The sequence below is a fragment of the Martes martes genome, assembly GCF_963455335.1.
Source record: "Martes martes genome assembly, chromosome: 6".
NCBI lineage: Eukaryota > Metazoa > Chordata > Mammalia > Carnivora > Mustelidae > Martes > Martes martes.
The window spans coordinates 148,653,700-148,676,600 of NC_137893.1; the positions used below are offsets into that span (position 1 = coordinate 148,653,700).

Genomic DNA, 22,901 nt, shown 5'->3' on the forward strand with positions numbered 1-22,901 from the left:
TGCCGACTGGAAAGTGAACCCTGGGCTTCAGAACGGCCCCGCGGTGGAGCCGAGAAGACCAGAATCATAGCCTCGGGCTCTCTTTGCACTTCAGCGCGGTGTACATTACACGGGATCAGAAATCCTGCTGTGACCGGGGGAGCCAGACTCCTCCGCAAGCAGGAGTCCGGGAACAGCTGAGGGGGGCTGGCGGAGGCCCCGGGGGCGGGCGGCGGTGGTGAGAGCAGCACCCTGCTGCCCTCCCTCCCCGCCTCTGTTCAGATGGGACTCAGCCGCCGGCAGGCTTCAGCCGGTTTTCTGACTGCGGAGCCCGCCGGAGTGTGCAGTGGGTGTGGGGCCGCCCGGGGCCTGTCTGCCCACTCTGTCACTAGCAGCGCTTCGGAGCACTCTGTGCTGCCTTGGTTTTGTTGTCTTCTCAATAAGCGAGTTTCGACTGGGAACACTGCTGGGGCAGCTGCTCCTCTGGGCTTCATGGGACGCCGGTTCTCGATGTGGGAAGGCAGAGGAAGTGTGCAAGCAGGTCAAGTTCAGAAACAAGGTGGGTGGGAGAGCGACCTGGGGTGCTGGGCTCGGCAGTCATCAGCTCCCAGGCCCAGGGCAGCCCTGTCAGGCAGGTGCTGCGTGCTCGGGCACGGGGACCGGGAGCCCCTTATCCAGGCTTTGACTTATTTCACTCAGCATGATCTCTGCCAGTCCCATCCATGTCGATAAAAAAGTTGGGTATTCATCCTTTCTGATGACTGAGGAATATTCCATTGTGTATAGGGACCAGTTGCTTTCCTGTACACTAAGAAAGTAACTGTAAAAAGAGAAATTAGAAAATTAATTCCATTTACAATAGCTAAGATATCTGGGAATAAACCTAACCAAAGAGGCAAAGGATCTGTACTCTAGGAACTACAGAACACTCGTGAAAGACATGGAGGGGGAAGATACAAGAGATGGGAAAGCATCCCATGCTCATGGATCGGAAGAATACATATTGTGAAAACGTCCATGCTTCCCAGGGCAATGTGCACTTTCAATGCCATCCCGATCAAAATACCAACAGCATTTTTCATAGAGCTAGAACAAGCAACCCTAACTTGTAAGGAACCGGAAAGACCTCAAATTGCTAAGGAAATGTCGAAAAAGAAACCGAAGCTGGGGGCATCACGTTGCCTGACTTCCAGCTCTATTACAAAGCTGTGATCATCAAGACAGCATGGTACTGGCACAAAATCAGACACATAGACCAGTGGAACAGAGTAGAGGGCCCAGATATGGACCCTCAATGCTATGGTCAAACACATCTTGAACGTTGCATCACACACACACACACACACACACACACACACACACACGGGGCCCCCCAGTGATGAGGGACCCTAATGGCCAGTTACCAGTGGGGCTTAACCACTCTAGGCCAAACAAAGGTGACCAGGGAGTAGGAGGCTGGCTGAGAACAAAGCAAAAGCTGGCACCTTGCACCCCCTCTCCGCCGTGACATTCCTCAGCCACCCCTGGCTGCCCTAAAAGAAAAACAAATAGTTAACTTGCGGAGATCACAATCCTGCAAGACAGGAGTCTCCCTTGGTTTACCAATGTCCTAGAGATCCATAAACAAGTTACCTTACCAATAGCACAATTTCCAGAGGCAAATAACTCAGTTCCTCAAGCCCTAAATAAAGTTAAATTTCTTCTAAACCCAAATCTCACTAACAAGGACGCTTGATAGGAGAAATGTGAAACTTTATCTCTAGATCTCCAAGATAGTGTCGAGAATCATTCCCAAGCATATGGCCCACTGATATACATCTAAAGGGTCTCACAAGAAGGTTTTTACTACTAGTAATAAATAACCTTTCTCCCAACAATAGCTAGCCCCTTAAGGTCCTGGAGACCTTGCTTCCAAAATTCCTTAGAGGCTAACATCATCCCCTTTGCTCTCACCTACCCAACTCCCGTGTATATAATCAACCACTCCTCAGGATCGAGGGGCAGCAGCTCTTCCTGCCCATGGGTCCTGTCCTCGTGCTTTAATAAACCACCATTTTGCACCAAAGATGTCTCAAGAATTCTTTCTTGGTCATTGGCTCCGGACCTCAGCCCACCGAACCTCACCCAGGTTCTAGAACTTCATCAAAAGGGAAAGGGTGGTTGAGGGCAGCTAAGGAAGGAAGTCAGGGAAGGAGTAGTGAAGGAGGCTTGCAGAGTTAGGTTTGTTACACAGATTTAAGTTGATGACTTCCCCATTGACAGAAGGTGTGAAGATTCCTCCGGGAGTTCAGGGAGGAAGGCACTTTTAGAAATGTGATTCTGCTTTGCAAAAGGGAGACTTTGCCTGTTATTAAATCCTCAACAGGCCTTAACTCAAAATAATCCACATGCCAAAGAGGCCTCTTTTGGAGGTGACCTCTGGTACCCTCCGGGGGTGCATGATTAACTCTGCATAGGACAATAGGAGCCCGGCTCCACCGGCGGCCGGGGGGTGCAGTGCGAGCTGGGCTCTGTGCACGCATGTCTACTCATGATTCAGTGAGGCCGTCGGAAGGAGCTGCTGTTCCTGCTTGAGGAGGCTGCTAAAACCGAGTTCTTGAAGGCCACCCCTTAAAGGCTTCCAACTCAAGTGCTGTACTAGGTGGGCAGGTACGTGCCTGTCCTCATGGGACCTAAATCTTACAGGCTTCAAGCATTGGGGAGGGATCCCTTTTTCCAGTTTCATCCAGTTCACAATCCCTACCTTCCTTTGCAATCATTCAGTTCCCTGGGGTGACCCTTCTCCCACAGCGTCCCAGCCTCATGATGGGGTTTTGGAATATAGGTGGGGTTCGTTGGGGTGAGGTCTGGAGCCAAGAAAGAATCCTTGAGACGTCTTTGGTGCAAAATGGTGGGTCTACGTGTTTGTTTTTGTGCTGGTACCAAGCATGGGGACAGGACCCGTGGGCAGAAAGAGCTGCTGCCCCCGGGGTTGCGAGGGGCGGTGATTATATACTATGGGGTTGGGGAGGTAAGGAAAAGGGAGGTTTCAAAAAGATTTTCCTGTGTTAAAGAAGACTCGCAGGATACCAGGAGGCCTTGCCATTGTCAAGTTAAGGTTGTTTCCCCCTCTAGCAAGGCATTAACAAGAAGACAGTTGGAAGCTTCCTGGAGAAACATTGCACTCTGCCTGCTTCAAGAATCTGTCATGGGCTGCAGGTTCCAAGGACATTTAATTGTATCCACATTTCCTTCTGGAAGCTAAGCCATTGATAGAAATGCTTTGTTCTTGTAGATCGCTAAGACATTTGCAAACTGAGGGAGACTCGTCTTGCAGGACTGTGATCTACAAGCTAACTATTTGTTCTTCCTTTAGGGCCGCCGGAGTGCCTGAGGATGTCACACATACCCATGGCGGGGGGGATGGTGGGGTGCCAGCGCCCGTTTCGTCCTCAGCTTGCCTGCTGCTCCCGCATCACTCATGCACAAGACCGTTTAGCTCTTTACACATGAGACACTGGTAAATATTTTGTATTAATTTTGTTCCCTCTGCAGAGATTCAGACCTCTGGGAAGAACCCTCTGCTTCCCACACACCCAGGCACTCACGCACTTTGTTCTTTTGTTCTGGGCTTCTTGTGAGGGGAGATGGGAGAGCTCACCCCAACTGGGCTGGAAGGCCAGCAGTGCGAGCTGTCAGCCCCGCCTCTCCTGGTGACAAACAGACCTGACAGAAAGACAGGGAGGGGAGCTCACGGGTGGATACCCCTCTACTATTCCAGCAGGATGGAGGGAGCCTTCTCAGCCCCTGCCCCTAGAGCCGCTCAGGCAGTGAAAAGCCACCACACTTCGAATCCCCAGCTTACCGCAATGGACTGCTAGTTCCTAACAGCGTTCTCCACTCAGCCCTTTAATTCTTAAAAAAAAAAAAGTGTAACTCTCCTGCGTTTCCTGGACTTGTGTACCATTTTGCTGAATCTCCTTTGTCCTAGATTACATTTTTTTTTTAAGATGTTATTGTAAGGGCCTGCTTAGCCAGAGCGAGCCATTTTGTTGTTTATGCAGTAAACTTAGATTGATCCTGCCTGCCGCCCCCCCAGGGGAACTTACTTAGAAACAAGTCTGGGAAACCAGAAAAATATGACTGACCAGCCCCTGATAACAGAGCCCATATACCAGGACGTGTCAGGTCAGGGGGAGGTAACAGAGCTGAGAATACAAGGATGAGCCAAGCCAGGTGGAGACATCCAATCAGGAAACACCTCCCTAACCACCCAAGAATGTGGGCCCTGCCTTCTGGGCGCCAATTCTGACCAGAGTGATAGGCTAGTTCAAATAACTACTATAGGGTGAATTGTAATTCAATTGGCCACCTGTGTGTGGCCAGGCTCAACCACATGGTCTTTGCTCTATAAAAGTTAGTCTATGAGGCTGGGAGGGGTCGCCTCTTTGCAAGAGACGGCCCTGGCCAGTCACTTTGATTCTCGATGCTTGGAGTGAAATAAAGCTTTGCTTGACCTTCAATTTGTATCAGTCTTGCTCCTTTGACCATGGACCCAACAGTTATTTATTTATTTGACAGACAGAGATCACAAGTAGGCAGAGAGGCAGGCAGAGACAGAGGGGGAAGAAGGCTCCCCGCTGAGCAGAGAGCCCGATGCAGGGCTCAATCCCAGGACCCTGAGATCATGACCTGAGCTGAAGGCAGAGGCTTAACCCACTGAGCTACCCAAGCGCCCTTGCATTTTTTTTTTTTTTTTAATCCCTGAGTAAACCCATCTTGTGCTGGTGAGATAACTGGTGGGTTTGACTCGTAAGGCTAACAGCCTCACACTCAGTTACGTAAGCTGGAAATCTGTCTCCAACCATCTCTGTCTTCCCTGCACACTTCGAGGATTATTGTTAAGTTTAGCATAGATTTTCTCCTGACGTTTTGAGTAGATAATGTCACACGGAGAATTAATTCAGATTGAAATGCTAGTTCTAAAGCCTGTGTTAAGCCCTTTATTCAACACGTCAGGTTTCATTAAAACAGTTCCTTTCAGACTGCTTCATGTCAGGCTCTGTTGTGTCCCCCACAGGCTTCTGTGCGACCAGAGCGGAAGAGCAGGTGCGGGTGAGAAAAGGTGGAGGGTCATGAGAAAAAGAGATGACATGATCTGAAAAGTGAGGTCAGGGTCAGTAGTACTTGCAGGGATGAGATTAGGATATTAATATCAGCTGGGGGATCTACATTAAGATCAGGACGTGGTCTGATAGGAGGATGAGGGGACAATAAGGTTACTGCCCGTGGCTTAGGATGGCTTAGGAGGCTTAGGATGAACACGGAGTTGAGTCTGCTGTTGTGTGCTGATGCAAGGAGAAAATGTTCCGCCAAAGCCATTTTGTGTTGGGATTAGAATAAAAGTAGGATTTTCCCATTTTCTTATTTCATCAGCATGCACCAAAGAGAATTTGGTGTTGTCATTGCCGTGGAAAAGCTGAGAGACAGCATGTGTGCGATTTGGATCTCCAGAAAGCCATATGCATTCTTTGGAGAGATTCATTCATTCATTCATTCATTCATTCATAGAATTAATTGGGTGCCAATTTTCCGCAAGGCCCTTGCCTTCTGGGAGTCTGAAGCCTTCTGGGGCATCTAAGCCAGGAACGCATACCATGAGCCATAACAAAACTTCCAACCACTTACGGCTTCTTGATCACATGGGATGCTTTGAGGCCTTCAATAAATTCTTATTCCCAGGAAGGAAACTTCCTTTGGATGCAAAATTGGTTTAGATATGTTTCTAGATTGGGATGAGTTCCTCAAAGTTTACTGAGAAGCTAAGACTTCTTACTTGGGCAGTAGAAGCACTGTTTCTACCAAAAGGGGTTAAAGATGTAGAGACTTGAGTCAGCCTCCTGGGGACAGATCGCTGACCTGAAGCTGCTGCTTAGCTCTGTGTCTTATGAAAGACTCTGTGCATCTGAGAAAGCTAGGATCCGCCTCATGGTGTGACAGGGATTAAATGCATCAATACGTGTAAATCACGTAAATGGTACCTGGAGTACCCTAATCAGTGCACACTCAGTGACGAAAATGTCACCGTTTCCATCAGCCTGGGCAGAGTGCGGGGCTGATGATGACCTCCAGGAGAAGCCCTGCGGGTCCACCTGGTGGACATGTTCCTGCTCAGTCCCCGCGGTGGGGGCGCTCCTGGCTCTGAGATTGGCCTAGGTGCCCAGAGGAAAACGCCCGCACCTAGGTGACCCGTGCACGTGGGGGGAAGGAATGTCCATACCAAGGTGACTCATGGGCGCTGGGGAAGGCATGGAGAAATCTAGGTGACCCGTGGATGCTGGAGGAAGGAATGCCTGCACTGAGATGACCTGTGGACACTGGGGGAAGGCATGGAGAAGCCAAGGTGACCCGTGGACACTGAGGGAAGGAATGTCCACACTGAAGGGACCTGTGGACACCAGGGGAGTGAATATCCATACTGAGGTGACCTGTGGATGCTGGAGGAAGGAATGTCCACACCAAGGTGTCCCGTGGACACCAGGGAAAGCAATGCTGGTGCCAAGGTGACCTCTAGGGTGGGGATGGGTGGTAAAATGCAGGTGCTGATGTGGACCCTGGTGTGTGTGTGTGTGTGTGTGTGTGTGTGTGTGTGAAATGCAGGCACTCAAGTGACTCTCCCCTCTCTGTCCCGAGGCTACTCTGTTCCCAGGCTGAAGGTGCGGGGACATCTGAGTACCCTAAGAGAGGTTGCATGGCTTGGATATTAGATCTAAAGTCTGTGTTCCTGGTCTGGTTTCAGAGCTTGACTGGCCTCAGCTCCCCCTCCTGCTGTCATTTGGGAAGAGGAAATGAATGAACAATGCAAAACACACAGAAGGAAGTGTGGGAAAAACTGAAGGGAGAAGAAAATGGTGTGGCAGGGATCAGAAGTGGGTGTGAAACCGTTAGGACAGATGGTGTAGGCACATCATGGTGAAGGCAAAGACCATTAAAGACAAAATAGATCAAAGAGGAGATAATCTGAAATCTCTCCTGTTGCACGTATCGGTGCCTTCCCCACCTCAGCCCACTTCCAGTCTCTGCCTTACAGGTAGGGCACATGCAAGCACACATGCATGCACACACGTGGCCATCATCCACTGGCGTGGCACCGTGGGGGAGGGCACAGATGTGGGGAACACAGGCTTCCTGCCAATGGCACGAGGACCTCCTCTGGACTGGAAAGCACACGGAGCAGCACTCAGCTCCGCCTTGTGTCCCTGTCCTTCCCCAGCAACCTCCTGAAGGCTCTCCTGACTTCCTTGTTCCTCAGGTGAGAGGGTAAGTGCTGGAGTGACCACAGCATAGAAGAGACCAAAGAACTTGCTCCTTTTGCGAGCATAGGAACTCTGGGGCTGGAGGTAGACGGCAATGACTGAGCTGTACAAGAGGGTGACCACTGTGAGATGGGAGGAGAAGGTCCCAAACATCTTTCTGCACTCTTCCACAGAGTTAATCCTCAGCACTGCTCGGGCAATGGCACAGTAAGAGACCAGGATGAGGGTGCTGGCCACAGCCATCTGGATCTCATTGTAGGTGGTGGTCCCACAGGACAATGTGATTAGAGCTGGGACCTCACACACGAAGTCCTCCATCTGCCGATGGGAACAGAGGGGCAGGCGGAGAGGGGGTGGTGTCTGGACTACTGACTCCAGCAGCCTGATGACCCCTGCCACGGATGCCAGCTGCTGGCACCGGCAGGGCTGGATGATGGTGGTGTAGTGGGGGTGCTGGCAGGTGGCCACATAGCAGTCGGAGGCCATCACTGTCAGGAGGGTGCACTCAGTGGTCCCCAGGAACAGGAAGATGAAGAGTTGAACAGAGCAGCCAAAGAAGCTGATGGGTTTTGGGCCCCAGAGGTTGGCCAGCATCTGGAGGATGGAACTCATGGTGAAGCGGAGGTCCAAGAAGGACAGGTTGGAGAGGAAAAAGTACACTGGGGAGTGGAGCTTGGGGTCCTGCACGGGCAGCAGAATGATGAGGGTGTTGCCCACCTGAGTCAGAACGTAGGAAGTGAGGACAACTGCGAAGACGATTCTTTCAAGTTCTGGGTGTTCAGAGAAACCCAGAAGGAGGAAGCCGCCAGGGGAGCTCTGGGTGGCCATGACCTCTTCCTGCCCCAGTCTGGAGGGATGTTCCAAGCTATCGTCTGAGACCCCAGCTGGTACTGGTCAGGTCACAGCAGGTGCACCTTTCTCTTCCCCTCTTCCCACCAGTGGCCTTTCCTGGCACACCACCCTCAGCAGCTCCTTCCCCTCCCATCCCTCCTGGTCAGTGTGGTCCAGCAGGCATGGGGGCAGCAGGACGTGCTGACAGATGGACAGAGCTGTCTTCTGGGGCCTTGGGCTGATGGCTGAGCATAAAGGAGGCTGGTGGAAAGCATGCAGGTGTGAGCTGATGAAGCACTTCAGCACCACATGTATGGAGCGCCTCTGCGTCCTATTCTAAGTGTTTTGTTGTCCTTATGTTTGTTGGAAGAGCCAGCAAAGTCATGTATTTTCAAGTGGATTTTCAGATTATAAGCTATCTACGTAGAGTTCATCATCTCTCTGTCAGGGGAATGTTGTGGAGCTCTTTATACCACATCTATTCTGCGCATCTTTTTTGCAGGGGAGCCTTAGAGACAGAGTGTTGTATCTGTGAGGGAGGTTTTCCCTTTGTGTGTAATGACCCCATTCACAGAGCTGTTTGGTTGCTCAAGTAGCCAAGCCAGCTGTCTGGCTGGGGGGACTGGCCCACATGTTCAGTCACTGCCCTGAGACACTTACAGGTGGGAGGCAGGCATAACTCCAAGCATATTAAAACCACTGAGCACTTCACAGAGTCATTATCAAAGACCCTGAGCCTTCAAGGTCGGGATACCAGCATACTGAGTGAGGGAATAGGGTCTATAAGGCGGCGAAAGACCGGTTTGGTTGGCTATATCAGGGAAACACCCTGGAGGAGGTGACTATGTTTTCTATAAAAAAAAAAAAAAGAGGAACATTGGGCATAGAAGGCCAAGTCAGAGCTGGGGCAGGAGGCTGAGGCCATTGGCAGCTCCCCAGCCTGAGCCGACCTCCAGCCTCAGGGAGGGCTTGGGGTGGGGCCGGCTGGCAGAAGTGCCTGGGCAGACTGCAGGGCGGCCTGAGCATCTCCTGATGCAGGCTCCTATCCTGCTGCATCTCCTTCTCCTAGATATTTCTGCTCCAGTATCTTCCTCGGTTTGTTCTTTTTCTCCCATGTTTTCTCCCTTTTAGGACACATTTTAAATTTTTGTCATATTTTTATGCATTCATAAAAAGCATAAGTAAAGCACATCTCTACAGTTTAATGAGTAAGAAAATCAACCTCTGGCATGACCATGAAGAACCGAGCACATGTTTCAAGTATCTGTGGTGCTCGCGTGTGCGCACACCCCAAATGGGACCAGCATGCTGCATTTCCCATTATTCCTTTTTCTGTCTGGAGATAGAGTTTACATAGACCCAATTTGAAGTGTATAGTTTAGTGGCTTTAGTATATTAGCTATTGTGCAACCAATACTATCAGCCTCCAGAACATCTCATCTCCCCCAAACAAAATCTCATGCCAAGGAGCAGTCTCCCCTCCTTTGCTTTCTTTGTGATATGCAGTTACTATCACCAAAACAGCAGCCCGCGGTTCTTGTTATTCCTCAGCTCTCGCCCTAATCGCTTTGTTTGCATTTCTGAGTTTCTCGTTCTCCTGGTGCTCCCCTACCTCCTTCCTGAGTCTCTGTAGAGGGCCTCTCCTTAGTGACCCCTCGCCTTTTCTCCCTGTCTCTGTCTTCTCCACTCTCTCACTTACCATTTTGCTCCTGGCTCTTCCCCTTGACACAGTCATTCAGTGGTTTCTGCATTTGATCCTTCCCTGGGCTCCACGAGCACCAGCCAGCAGTGTGCTGGGAGCCAGGGCACCGGTCGGGGGAGGGGGCCCACTCAAAGGAGTTTGTGATGATCCAGAGCTATTAGTAACCAGGAGGTGTGGAATGCTCCCTACATGCCTCACAGCTGCCCAGTCACCTGGATCTCTCAGCAGCCCTGCAAGCAAGATGCTCTTAGTCCATCTGTATCAGGAAGTAAACAGTTTTGGAGGTGAAGAGATGGCTGAGGTCACCCAGCCAGTGGGTTCCAGGGCCAGGAGTGTAGACCGTGGTTAACTTCCACTCTGGTGCTCCACTGCTGGGGGCTGGTAGGAGCTGATGTCTCCTAGGAAAAGAACAAATTCTCTACTCACCCTCAGTCAGATTAAAATCCCCTCTGCCAGTGTGATGGGTCACATTAACAAAAGAAGAGATAAGAGCCTTATGATCCTCTCAATTAATGCAGAAAAGGCATTTGACCAAATACAGCATCCTTTCCTGAGTAAAACTCTTCAAAATATTGGGATAGAGGGCACATAATTCAATAACATAAAAGCTATCTATGAAAAGCCCACAGCAAGTATCATTCTCAACAGGGAAAAGCTGAGAGCTTTTCAGAGGAGGAGCAAGATGGCGGAGTAGGAGACCTAAATTTCATCTGGTCCGAGGAATCCAGCTGGATAGTTATCCAACCACTCTGAACACCTACAAACTCAACAAGAGATTGAAGAGAAGAAGAGCAGCAACTCTAGGAACAGAAAAGCGACCCCTTTCTGGTAGGTAGGATGTGTGAAGTGAAGCCGAGGCGACATACAGGAAGATAGACCTCGGGGTGGGGGAGGGGCTGGCTCCCAGCAAGTGGTGGAGCCACGGAGCACAAAATCTGAACTTTTAGAAGTCTGCTCCACTGAGAGTCGTGGCCCCAGAGGCTGAGCGGGGACGGAGCCCTCGAGGGGAAGTGTGGTCTCAGGACCTGTGGGCTCACAGAAAGACCAGGGGTGTCTGAGTGTGACAGAGCCCCCAGGCATCAGAGTGGGGAAGCCGGCTGCAGAGACGGAGCCGAGGTGGGGGCTCTCAGCTTGGGCTTACCTTAAACTGTGATCTGTGGCACAAGCCACTGCTCTTGGAGCAGGGACCCCACAAGTGGCAGATCTGGGGAGAACCCCTCCTTGTCCAGGAGGAGTGGCGTGGGAGGGCGTGGCAGGAATCTGCTGGGTTTGGAGACTCCAAACAGGGCCATGCGCCCGAGACAGAAACGCTCGGCTACAGGCCGGGTGAGCTCGGAGCGCGGCCAGAGGCCAGGGAGACTGGAGGGATTGAGCACTTTTCTCTGAGGGCGCACTGAGGAGTGGGCCCCCGAGCTCTCGGCTCCTCCAGGTGGGAGACCAGGCGGCCGCCATCTTCATTCCCGTCCTCCGGAACTCTACGGAAAGCGCTCAGGGAACAAAAGCTCCCAAGACCTAAACCGCACAGATTGCCTAGGCTGGCCCCTGGCAACGGTGGTGCAGTTCTGCCTCAGGCAAAGACATTTGAGAATCACGATGACAGGCCCCTCCCCCAGAAGATCAGCAAGAACATCCAGCCAAGACCAAGTTCACAGATCAATGAAAATGGTGGAATTCCAGAGATACAAGAATGCAACACATAGAATTCATGGATTTTCCCCCATGATCCTTTAGTCTTTCAAAGTTAAATTTTAAAAAATTTTATTTTTCTCTTTTTCTCTTTTTTGAATTTTTCCTCTTTCCTATTTTAACTAGTTTATCTTATCAATACCTTTTTATTTTTTATTTTTTAAAACATTTTATTTATTTACTTGAGAGAGTGGGAGAGAGAGCATGAGAGGGGAGAAGGTCAAAGGGAGAAGCAGACTTCCTCCTGAGTGGGGAGCCTTATACGGGACTCAATCCCAGGACTCCAGGATCATGACCTTAGCTGTACACAGTTGCTTAACCAACTGAGCCATCCAGGCATCCCTTACTGATACCTTTTATAATGTTCATTTTTATAGTAATAGTCTATCCCTTCATTGTATTTAACCTTATTTTTTGTATTAGTATAAGTTTTTCTTTCTTTAAATTTTGGGATACAGTTTCTTCCAACAGACCAAAATATACCTTAAATCTAGTGTATGGCTTTGGTCTAGTCTCTAGCCTGGTCACATTCTCTCTCTCTTTTTTTTTTTCAGCCAACTTCTTTTCTAATTCCTTTTGTAAAATCTTTTTTTTTTTTTAAGATTTTATTTATTTATTTGACAGACAGAGATCACAAGTAGGCAGAGAGGCAGGCAGAGAGAGAGGAAGAAGCAGACTCCCTGCTGAGCAGAGCGCCTGATGCAGGGCTCCATCCCAGGACCCTGGGATCATGCCCCAAGCCAAAGGCAGAGGCTTTAACCCACTGAGCCACCCAGGCGCCCCCGTAAAATCTTTTTAAATTTTCATCTTTACAGTCATAATCTATCCCTTCATCGTGTTTACCCTTATTTTTGTATATATTTAAGTTTTTCTTTCTTTAAAATTTTGGAAGTCAATTTCTTCTAACAGACCAAAATACATCCAAAATCAAGCGTGTGGCTCTGTTCTATTCACCAGCCTAAATATTTTTTTTTCTTCCCCTTTCTCCTGCCCCCAGTTTTGAGTCTCTTCTGATTTTGGTTAGTGTATATTTTTCTGGGGTCATTGTTACCATTTTAGCATTTTGTTCTCCCATTCATCTATTCTTCCCTGGACAAAATGACAAGGTGGAAAAACTCACCTCAAAAAAAAAAAAAAAAAAAGAATAAGAGGGACGCCTGGGTGGCTCAGTTGGTTAAGCATCTGCCTTCAGCTCAGGTCATGGTCCCAGGGCTGTGGGATTGAGTCCCACATTGGGCTCCTCCACATCAAGTCCCACAAGAGCAGGGAGCCTGCTTGTAATCTTGAGCTCTCTCTGGAAAATAAATTAATAAAATCTTAAAAACAAACAAACAAACAAGATGGAGTACTGACTGCTAGGGACCTAATCAATATGGACATTAGTAAGATGTCAGAACTAGACTTCAGAATGATGATTATAAAGATGCTAGCTGGGGGGCGCCTGGGTGGCTCAGTGGGTTAAAGCCTCTGCCTTCGGCTCAGGTCATGATCCCAGGGTCCTGGGATCGAGCCCAGCATCAGGCTCTGTGCTGGGCAGGGAGCCCGCTTCCCCTCCTTCTCTCTGTGCATGCTTGTGATCTCTGTCTGTCAGATAAATAAATAAATAAATCCTTAAAAAAAAAAAAAGGATGCTAGCTGGGCTTGAAAAAAGCATAGAATATACTAGAGAATCCCTTTCTGAAGAAATAAAATCCCTTTCTGGAGAAATAAAAGAACTAAAATCTAACCAAATTGAAGTTTAAAAAGCTATTAAGGAGGTTCAATAAAAAATGGAGGCTCTTACTGCTAGGATAAATGAGGCAGAAGAGAGAACTAATGATATAGAAGACCAAATGAAGGAGAATAAAGAAGCTGAGAAAAAGAGAGATAAACAACTACTGGATCACAAGGGGAGAATTCAAGAGAAAAGTGATGCCATAAGATGAAACAATATTGGAATAATTGCAATCCCAGAAGAAGAAGAAAGAGAGAGCGGGGCAGAAGGTATATTGGAGCAAATTAAAGCAGAGAACTGCCCTAATTTGGGGAATGAAACAAGCATCAAAAACTAGGAGGCACAGAGAACCCCCCTCAAAATCAATAAAAATGTCAACACCCCATCATCTAATAGTAAAACTTTACAAGTCTCAGTGACAAAGAGAAAATCCTGAAAGTAGCTCAGGACAAGAGGTCTGTAACATACAATGGTACAAATATTAGATTGGAATCAGACCTATCCAGAGAGACCTGGCAGGCCAGAAAGGACTGGCATGATATATTCAGAGCATTAAATGTGAAAAACATGCAGCCAAGAATAATATATCCAGCTGGCTGTCATTGAATATAGGAGGAGAAATAAAAAGCTTCCAGACCAAACAAAAATGAAAAGAATTTGCAAACACCAAACAGGAAATATTGAAAGTGGTCACTCTTAGTAAAGAGAGAGCCTAAGAACAGAAAGGAACCGAGCAATATACAGTAACAGTCACCTTACAGGCAATATAGTGATATTGAATTAATGCGTTTCAGTAGTTACCCTGAATGTAAATGGGCTAAATGCTCCAATCAAAAGATATGGGGTATCAGAATGGATTAAAAAAAACAAGACTTAGGGGCACCTGGGTGGCTCAGTTGATTAAGTGACTGTCTTTAGCTCATGATCCCAGGGTCCTGATCCCAGGGTCATGATCCCAGGGTCCTGGAATTGAGCCCTGCATTGGGCTCCCTGCTCAGTGGGTAGCCTGCTTTTCCCTCTCCCTCTGCTCCTCTGCCTGCTTGTGTCTCTTGCTCTCTCTGTCAAATAAATATATAAAATTAAATAAAAAAACAAGGCCCATCAATATGCTGTTTGCAAGAAACTCATTTCAGACCCAAAGACACCTCCAAATTTAAAGTAAGGGGGTGGAAAACCATTTACCATGCTAATGAACATCAAAAAAATGCTGGGGTGGCAGTCCTTATATCAGATAAATTAGATTTTAAGCCACAGACTATAATAAGAGATGAGGAAGGACAGTATATCATACTTAAAGGGTCTATCCAACAAGAAGACACCAATAATTTAAAATGTTTATGCCCCTAATATGGGAGCAGCTAATTATACAAACCAATTAATAACAAAATCAAAGAAACACATCAACAATAATACAATAATAGTAGGAGACTTTAACACTTCCCTCACTGAAATGGACAGATCATCTAATTAAAAGATCAACAAGGAGGAGGGCCTGGGTGACTCAGTGGGTTAAGCCCTTGCCTTCAGGTCAGGTCATGGTCTTGGGGTCCTGGGATCAAGCCCCATGTCGGGCTCTCTGTTCAGCAAGGAGCCTGCTTCCCCCACCCCCGCCTGCCTCTCTGCCTAGTTGTGATCTCACTCTCAAAGAAATAAATAAAATCTTTAAAAAAAAAAGATCAACAAGGAAATAAAGGCTTCAAATGACACACTGGATCAGATGGACATTACAGACATATTCAGAGCATTCCATCCCAAAGCAACAAAATACACATTGTACTCCAGTGTACATGGAACATTCTCCAGAATAGATCACATCCTGGGTTACAAATCAGGACTCAACTGGTACCAAATATTGGGATCATTCTCTGTGTATTTTCAGACCACAATGCTTTGAAACTAGAACTCAACCACAAGAGGAGAATTGGAAAGAACTCAAATACATGGAGACTAAAGAGCATCCTTCTAAAGAAAGAATGGGTCAACCAGGAAATTAAAGAAGAATTAAAAAAAATCATGGAAACAAATTTCCAAAAATAAAAAATCATGGAAACAAATGAAAATGAAAACACAACTGTTCAAAACCTTTGGGATGCAGCAAAGACTGTCTTGAGAGGAAAGTATATAGCAATACAAGCCTTTCTCAAGAAACAAGAAAGGTCTCAAATACACAACCTAACCCTACACCTAGAGGAGCCAGAGAAAGAACAGCAAAGAAAGCTGAAGCCTAGGAGGAGAAGAGAAATAATAAAGATCAGAGCAGAAATCAATGAAATAGAAACCAAAAGAACAATAGAACAGATCAACGAAACTAGGAGCTGTTCTTTGAAAGAATAAGATTGATAACCCCCTGGCCAGACTTATCAAAAAGAAAAGATAAAGGACCCAAATAAATAAAATCATGAATGAAAGAGGAGAGATCACAACCAACACCAAAGAAATACAACTATGAAAACATATTATGAGCAACATACACCAGCAAGTTTGACCATCTGGAAGAAATGGATGCCTTCTTAGAGACATATAAAATACAAAAACTAAATCAGGAAGAAATAGAAAACCTGAACAGACCCATAACCAGTAAGGAGATGGAAGCAGTCATCAAAAATCTCCCAAGAAACAAGAGCCCAGGGCCAGATGGCTTTCCAGGGGAATTCTACCAAACATTTAAAGAAGAATTAATACCTATTCTCCTGAAACTGTTCCAAAAAATAGACATGGAAGGAAAACCTCCAAACTCATTTTATGAGGCCAGCATTACATTGATCCCAAAACCAGACAAAGATTGCATCAAAAAGGAGAATTACAGAACAATATCCTTGATGAACATGGATGCAAAAATTCCCACCAAAATACTAGCCAATAGGATCCCACAGTACAGTAAAAGGATTATACACCATGACCAAGTGGGATTTATTCCTGGGCTGCAAATTTGGTTCAACATCTGCAAATCAATCAATGTGATTTGATTCATTAGTGAAAGAAAGAACAAGAACCATATGATACTCTCCATAGATGCTGAAAAAGCATTTGACAAAGTGCAGCATCCTTTCTTGATCAAAACTCTTCACAGTGTATGGTAGGGGGTACATACCTCAATATCATAAAAGCCATCTATGGCAAACCCACAGCGAATATCATCTTCAATGGGGAAAAACTGAGAGCTTTTCCCTAAGGTCAGGAACATGGCAGGGCTGTCCACTATCATCACTGCTGGTCAACATAGAACTAGAAGTCCTAGCCTCAGCAATCAGACAACAAAAAGAAATAAAAGGCATCTGAATCAGCAAAGAAGAAGTTAAGAAGTCTCACCCTTCCCAGATGACATGATACTCTATGTAGAAAACCCTAAAGACTCCAATCCTAAATTACTAGAACTCATACAGCAATTCAGCAATGTGGCAGGATACAAAAGCAATGCACAGAAATTAGTTGCATTTCTGTACACCACCACCAAGACAGAAGAAAGAGAAATTAATGAATCCATCCCATTTACAATAGCACAAAAATCCATAAGATACCTAGGAATAAACCTAACCAAAGAGGTAAACATACTATACTCTAGAAACTACAGAACACTTATGAAAGAAATTGATGAAGACACAGAGATTGAAAAATATTCTGTGTTCATGGATTGGAAGAATAAACATTGTGAAAATGTCTATGCTACCCAGAGCAAACTACACATTCAATGCCATTTCCATCAAAATGCCATTGACATTTTTCACAGAGCTGGAGACAAAAGTCCTAAAACTTGTATGGAACCAGAAAAGACTCTGAATTGCCAGGGGATGCTGAAAAAAAAAAAAACCAAAGCTAAGGGCATAGCAATGCCTGACTTCAAGCTTTGTTACAAAGCTGTGGTTACCAAACAGGATGGTATTGGCACAAAACAGACACATAGATCAATGGAACAGGATAGAGAGCCCAGAAATGGATGCTCAGCTCTATGGTCAACTAATCTTTGACAAAGCAGGAAAGAATATCCAATGGAAAAAAGACAGTCTCTTCAATAAATGGTGCTGAGAAAATTGGACAGCCATATGAAGAAGAATGAAACTGGATCATTCTCAGACTCCATACACAAAGATAAACTCAAAATGGATGAGAGACCTCCCTGTAAGACAGGCATCCATAAAAATCCTAGAGGAGAACACAGTCTGCAACCTCTTCCACCTTCACCACAGCAACTTCTTGCAAGACACATCTCTAAAGGCAAGGGAAACAAAAGATAAAATTTCTGCACAGGGGTGCCTGGGTGGCTCAGTTGGTTAAAGCCTCTGCCTTCAGCTCAGGTCATGATCCCAGGGTCCTGGGATCAAGCCCCGCATTGGGCTCTCTGCTCAGGCTCTCTCTCTTTCTCTCTCTCTCTCTCCCCGCCTTCCTCTCTCTCTGCCTGTCTCTGTGCCTACTTGTGATCTCTGTCTGTCAAATAAAGAAATAAAATCTTTTAAAAAAAGCTTCTGCACAGCAAAGCAAACAATCAACAAAACAAAGAGACAACCCATGGAATGGGAGAACATATTTGCAAATGACATTTCAGATAAAGGGCTGGTATCCAAGATCTATAAAGAACTTCTCAAACTCAACACCCCAAAAACAGATAATCCACTCAAGAAAGAGGCAGAAGACATGAACAGACACTTCTCCAAAGAAGACATACAAATGGCCGACAGACACATGACAAAATTGCCCATATCATTAGCCATCAGGGAAAGACAAATCAAAACCTCATTGAGATATCACCTTACATCAGTTGAAATGGCAAAATTTAACAAGACAGGAAACAACAAGTGTTGGTGAGGGTGTGGAGAAGGGGAACCCTCTTACACTGTTGGTGGGAATGTGAGCTGGTACAGCAACTCTGGAAAACAGTATGGAGGTTCCTCAGGATGATAAAAATAGAGCTACCCTATGACCCAGGATTGCACTACTGGGTATTTACCCTAAAGATACAAATGTGCTGATTTGAAAGGGCACCTGCACCCCAATGTTCATAGCAGCAATGTCCACAATAGCCAAATTGTGGAAGGTGCTGAGATGCCCTTCAACAGATGAATGGACAAAGAAGATTTGGTTCATATATACAATGGATATTCCTCAGCCATCAGAAATGATGAATACTTGTCATTTACATTGACGTGGATGGAACTGGAAGGTTATTATGCTGAGTTGAATAAGTCAAGCAGAGAAAGACAACTGTATGGTCTCACTCATATGTGGAACAGAAGGAATAGAATGGAGGACCATGGGGGAAGGGAGGGAAAATTGAACGGGAAGCCATCAGAGAGGGAGAAAAGCCATGAGAGACTCTTAACCCCTAGGAAACAAAGAGTTGTTGGAGGGAAGGTGGGTGGAGGGATGAGGTAGCTGGGTGATGGGCAATAAGGAGGGCACGTGTTGTGATGAGTACTGGGTATTACATGCAACTAATGAAACATTGTACACTACATCAAAAACTAATGATGTACTGTATGTTAGCTAACTGAACATAATAATAATAAAAAAATGAAATAAAATTTAGCTGGGAATAAAAATGAATATGGTTTTATTAAACTTTTAAAAAAATATTTTCCCTGAGTATGTTTAAAAAACTTATTGCCTTTGGAAGGCTGAGAGATTTGTCATAAATTCTGTGGTTTAGTCCTGCTTATTAGTATCTGTATACCCCAAATAACACTTATCATCCATAGCACCAGTATATAGTAATTTATAAGTTCATTGATAGGCCATTGAGCATAGTCTGGTTGTCTGTGAGTATGGATAGGCTAAGGGTAACAAAATAAGAAATAAGCAAGGGCATGAAGTCTCTTTTGGAATTTCCAACATTTCCTGCTAAGGGTCCTGAACTTTTTTACCCATCCTGAAGATGGATTACCACCTCTTTTACTACTTCCTTCATTGAAGATAGTAGAAGGGAAGTAGGGTTCTAATGATGATGTTTGGTTGATTTATGGTCCTTACTTCCACCTACTGAGTCCAGAACTTTTGCCTCCAGACAATGCTGTTATTTTCATTAATTAACATGTTCGATTGAGGTGAATCCCTTAGAAGTCTTTGTATTCATCTGTTGCAGAATCAGAATTTGTCTGCGCATCAATTTCATTTTCTACTTCATATGTAAAGTATCACCATTTTGCCTTTCACTTTAACATGGTTTCTCTTTTTGTTTTGCTTTGGCTTGATTTTTCATTTTACAATTCCAGGCTATTATGTAAATACCAAGATTGATGAGGAAATGAAATTCCTTTGTAATATAAAAGTTTAAGCCCTATTATCTCTTCTTTTGAGTGGTTTATTGTTATTAAAAATGTTAAGAGGGCGAAAAGAAGTCCCCTCTGCCGCCTGTGATGGCAAAACTCTCCACTGGTGCCTCCTTGTGGACATCAAGAGGGAGACATACCAGAGAGGAGTGGGTAGCCTGGAATGGGCCCTTGGGTCCCTCGTCTTATGGAGGGTTGCTATTGCTTGCCAGCAGGCACTTCTCTAGGCACACGGACATGAGATGTGCTGGAACTGGTTCATAACAGCTCCTGACTGTTAAATTTTGGGGACTTTTGTGAGAGAGTTAAACCATTGGTAGCTTGGACTAGCCATTGTGGGAATATTTATGCCATGGAAATTGGCCAGCCCTTCAACGGGGGGCTGTATCTGCCCCAGTTAAGCTGGTTGCCAAACACCAGCACGCATCTCATCACCCACACAGTGACTCTGGGTGTCCTCTCCCTTTGATGTAGAGTCTGAAGCAGAGACAGATGAGATCCCTTGCCACAGTCCGATCAGTGAGCACGAGAGCTGACATCTAAACCTAAGTGGGCTGGCTGCAAGGGCTGCGTGCCAACCTCAGCCAACCACGTCCCTGCAGGGAAGGGGAGGGCCCAGAAGTCCGAGGCCCCTGCTTGTGAACAGCCTTTTCCCTTGGCTGGGGAGAAGGTAGGCTGTTTCAGGGGCATGGGAGGTAAAAGTGTTGATCTGGTGCTGGAGGGAGGGATTGCATGACTCCCATCCCATGGGGGAACGAGCTCATTAATTTTATTAAGACCCTAGGGTCCCATAGTCCAAAGACAATTAGCTCCTGATTATTGTAGAGAGGCAGGGGACTATCTAGAGGAACCGTGCCAGCATTTACTATCCTTGTGGAGGGTAAAGCGGTCCCCCACTGCTTCTTTCTGTCAGGAAGAACAAGGAGGTATCCACCCTCCCACCCCAGAGACTCCCCCAGGCTTCTAGATATTCCTCTAAGCCTCTGATCCAACTATGTAGGATCCTACTTTTTAAAGTGCTCAACTTCCTTCTGTCCCATCGACTTCTGTCTGAGTTGGACTGATTGCAGCAGCACAGAACTACAAAACCCTAGGGCTGGAACAGTCTAAGGGTCATACAGCATAGCTGAGTCACGAACATGCCTGTCCTTCATTGCAGTAGGGAATCATGGGATCAGCTGATCAGTGGCACCCTGGCCCAAATCACAGTGGCTCTGTGAGGTCTGTGGACCTACCTCGTAGTCATTCCTTTTTTTTTTTTTTTAACATTTTATTTATTTATTTGAGAGAGAGCATGAGAGGGGAGAAGGTCAGAGGGAGAAGTAGACTCCCCATGGAGCTGGGAGCCCGATACGGGACTCAATCCCAGGACTCCAGGATCATGACCTGAGCCAAAGGCAGTCACCCAACCAACTGAGCCAACCAGGTGCCCCTTACTAGTCATTCTTATAGTCCCTGAATGTCTAGTTGGAACACCCAGTATTTGGCAGAATTGCCACATTTGTTCTTGGACCAGTGGAGTAAGTGATATGGTAGGAGGATGCTGAGTGGGAGCCCCAAATCTGTACCCCCTTCTCCACAAAGACACTAAGTCCAGAGCAATATCACAGTCTAAAGGAAATAGTGGAGGTTGATGCCACTTAAATGGATGCAGGAGGTGGTTGTTCCTATCATGTCCCCTTCATTGACCCCTCTGGTCCCTACAAATACCAGACCAGATCCTGGAAGGTGACAGTAGGCCACGAGGAACTCAACCTGATGGTTGTCCTAACTGCAGCTGTCATGCCTAATTAACACAGCTTGGGGCTCTGACATGTGGCTCTTGGCTACTGATGAATGTGTTTTTAAGTACAGGATGGAGGACGAAGAGCAGTTTGCCTCTACATGACATGTGTACAACTATACATTTATGTTACTGTATCATAACTCTGGCATCGTAATGTGGCCCAAAGGGACGTGGACAGCATGTGCTGGCAGTACAGGCAGAAAAGCATGATTTGTCCTGTTTGCTGATTTCTGTAGTGTGACTGTTTCTATTTTTTTAATTTTTTAAAAAAGATTTTTATTTATTTATTTGACAGAGAGGGAGAGATCACAAGTAGGTAGAGAGGCAGGCAGAGAGAGAGGGCGAAGTAGGCTCCCTGCTGAGCAGAGAGCCCAATGTGGGCTCGATCCCAGGACCATGAGATCATGACATGAGCCGAGGGCAAAGGCTTAACCCACTGAGCCACCCAGGCACCCTTGTAGCGTGACTGTTTCTACCACGCCTGATTTTAAGCTTCCAGTAAAAGTGTAACTTTACTGAAAATGCAGATTTGGAGAGCTGTACACAGTAACACACCCCCATGCAGTGTATTATGGTGTTTTTTTTAAAATCATACAGACACAATAGGTGTCAGTAAGCATAGTTTAGCATAAAATATAGCTCGTCCCATAAGCAGTCTGAGGTTATCTCTGAAAATAGTTCACTATTCACTTGACCCAGAAAACCCTACAAAATCATGCAAATCAAGAAGCTCAAATCTTCATGTTCACTTTAAGAACACACCTGAAACTGCCCAGGCCATCAGAAATATGCATATCTGGAAAGCCACCAAGTATCTGAAGGACGTCACTGCAGAAGCAGCGTGCACCGCTCCCTGGGTACAATGGTGGCATTGGGAGGTGTGCCCAGGCCAAACAGAGGGGTGGACACGGGGCCGGTGGGCCAAAAAGAGTTCCGAATTTTACTGCACGTGCTTAAAAATGCAGAGAGTCATGCTGAGCTTAAGAGTTCAGTAGATTCTCTGGTCCCTGAGCACATCCAGGTGAACAAAGCCCCCAAGATGTGGCACAGAAGTTACTGGGTTCATGGTCAGATTCAACCACACGTGAGTTCTCCCTGCCACACTGAGATGATCCTTACTGAGAAAGAGCAGATTGTTCCTGACGCAGAAGAGGAGGCCGCCCGGAAGGAAAAGCTATCCCAGAAGAACTGAAGAAGCAAAAATGTATGGCCTGGGAGTAAATTCTGCATAAAATAAATACAAATAAAAGCAAAAAAAAATCAGAGAATATAATAAAGTAACCAGGAAATGATCACTTTAAAATATTATTTGTGCTTTTAATATAACTTAAAAGTTTATAATGACTTATTTTTAATAGTGGCTGTTTTAACAACTGGTTTGCAGAATGCCTGAAAATCTAACTCCTCTCATGAGAAAATATGAGGCAGCTTGGGCGGTCTCCGGGTATGGGCCTTCTGGGCACGCCACAGAACCTCACTTGGTTCCACCGTATTGATGATATATAATTACACAAGCAGGATGAGCCAGGATCGGTGAATATGTTGGTGGTATTGGTAAGGCAGTGTACCCCTGAGATTGGGAGAGAAACCCTGTTACGTTTCAAGGCCCTCCACATCCCTGAAGTTTCTAGAGGGCCAGTGGTCTGGA

At 46.3% G+C, this 22,901-nt stretch overlaps 1 protein-coding gene and 1 pseudogene across 2 annotated transcripts; one reads left to right on the forward strand and one right to left on the reverse strand.

The window, feature by feature from the left end:
• Positions 1-7,198: 7,198 nt before the first annotated feature.
• On the reverse strand, positions 7,199-8,102 carry LOC308344946 (olfactory receptor 2H1-like; the record flags this gene model as incomplete). The annotated part of the gene is given in 2 exon segments (XM_080806833.1): positions 7,199-7,280; positions 7,282-8,102. Coding segments are annotated over 2 exon segments (903 nt in total).
• Positions 8,103-22,041: 13,939 nt separating this feature from the next.
• Positions 22,042-22,474, forward strand: LOC308344847 (large ribosomal subunit protein uL22-like; annotated as a pseudogene). The gene has a single exon. The product of its transcript is annotated as a large ribosomal subunit protein uL22-like (transcript).
• Positions 22,475-22,901: the final 427 nt, after the last annotated feature.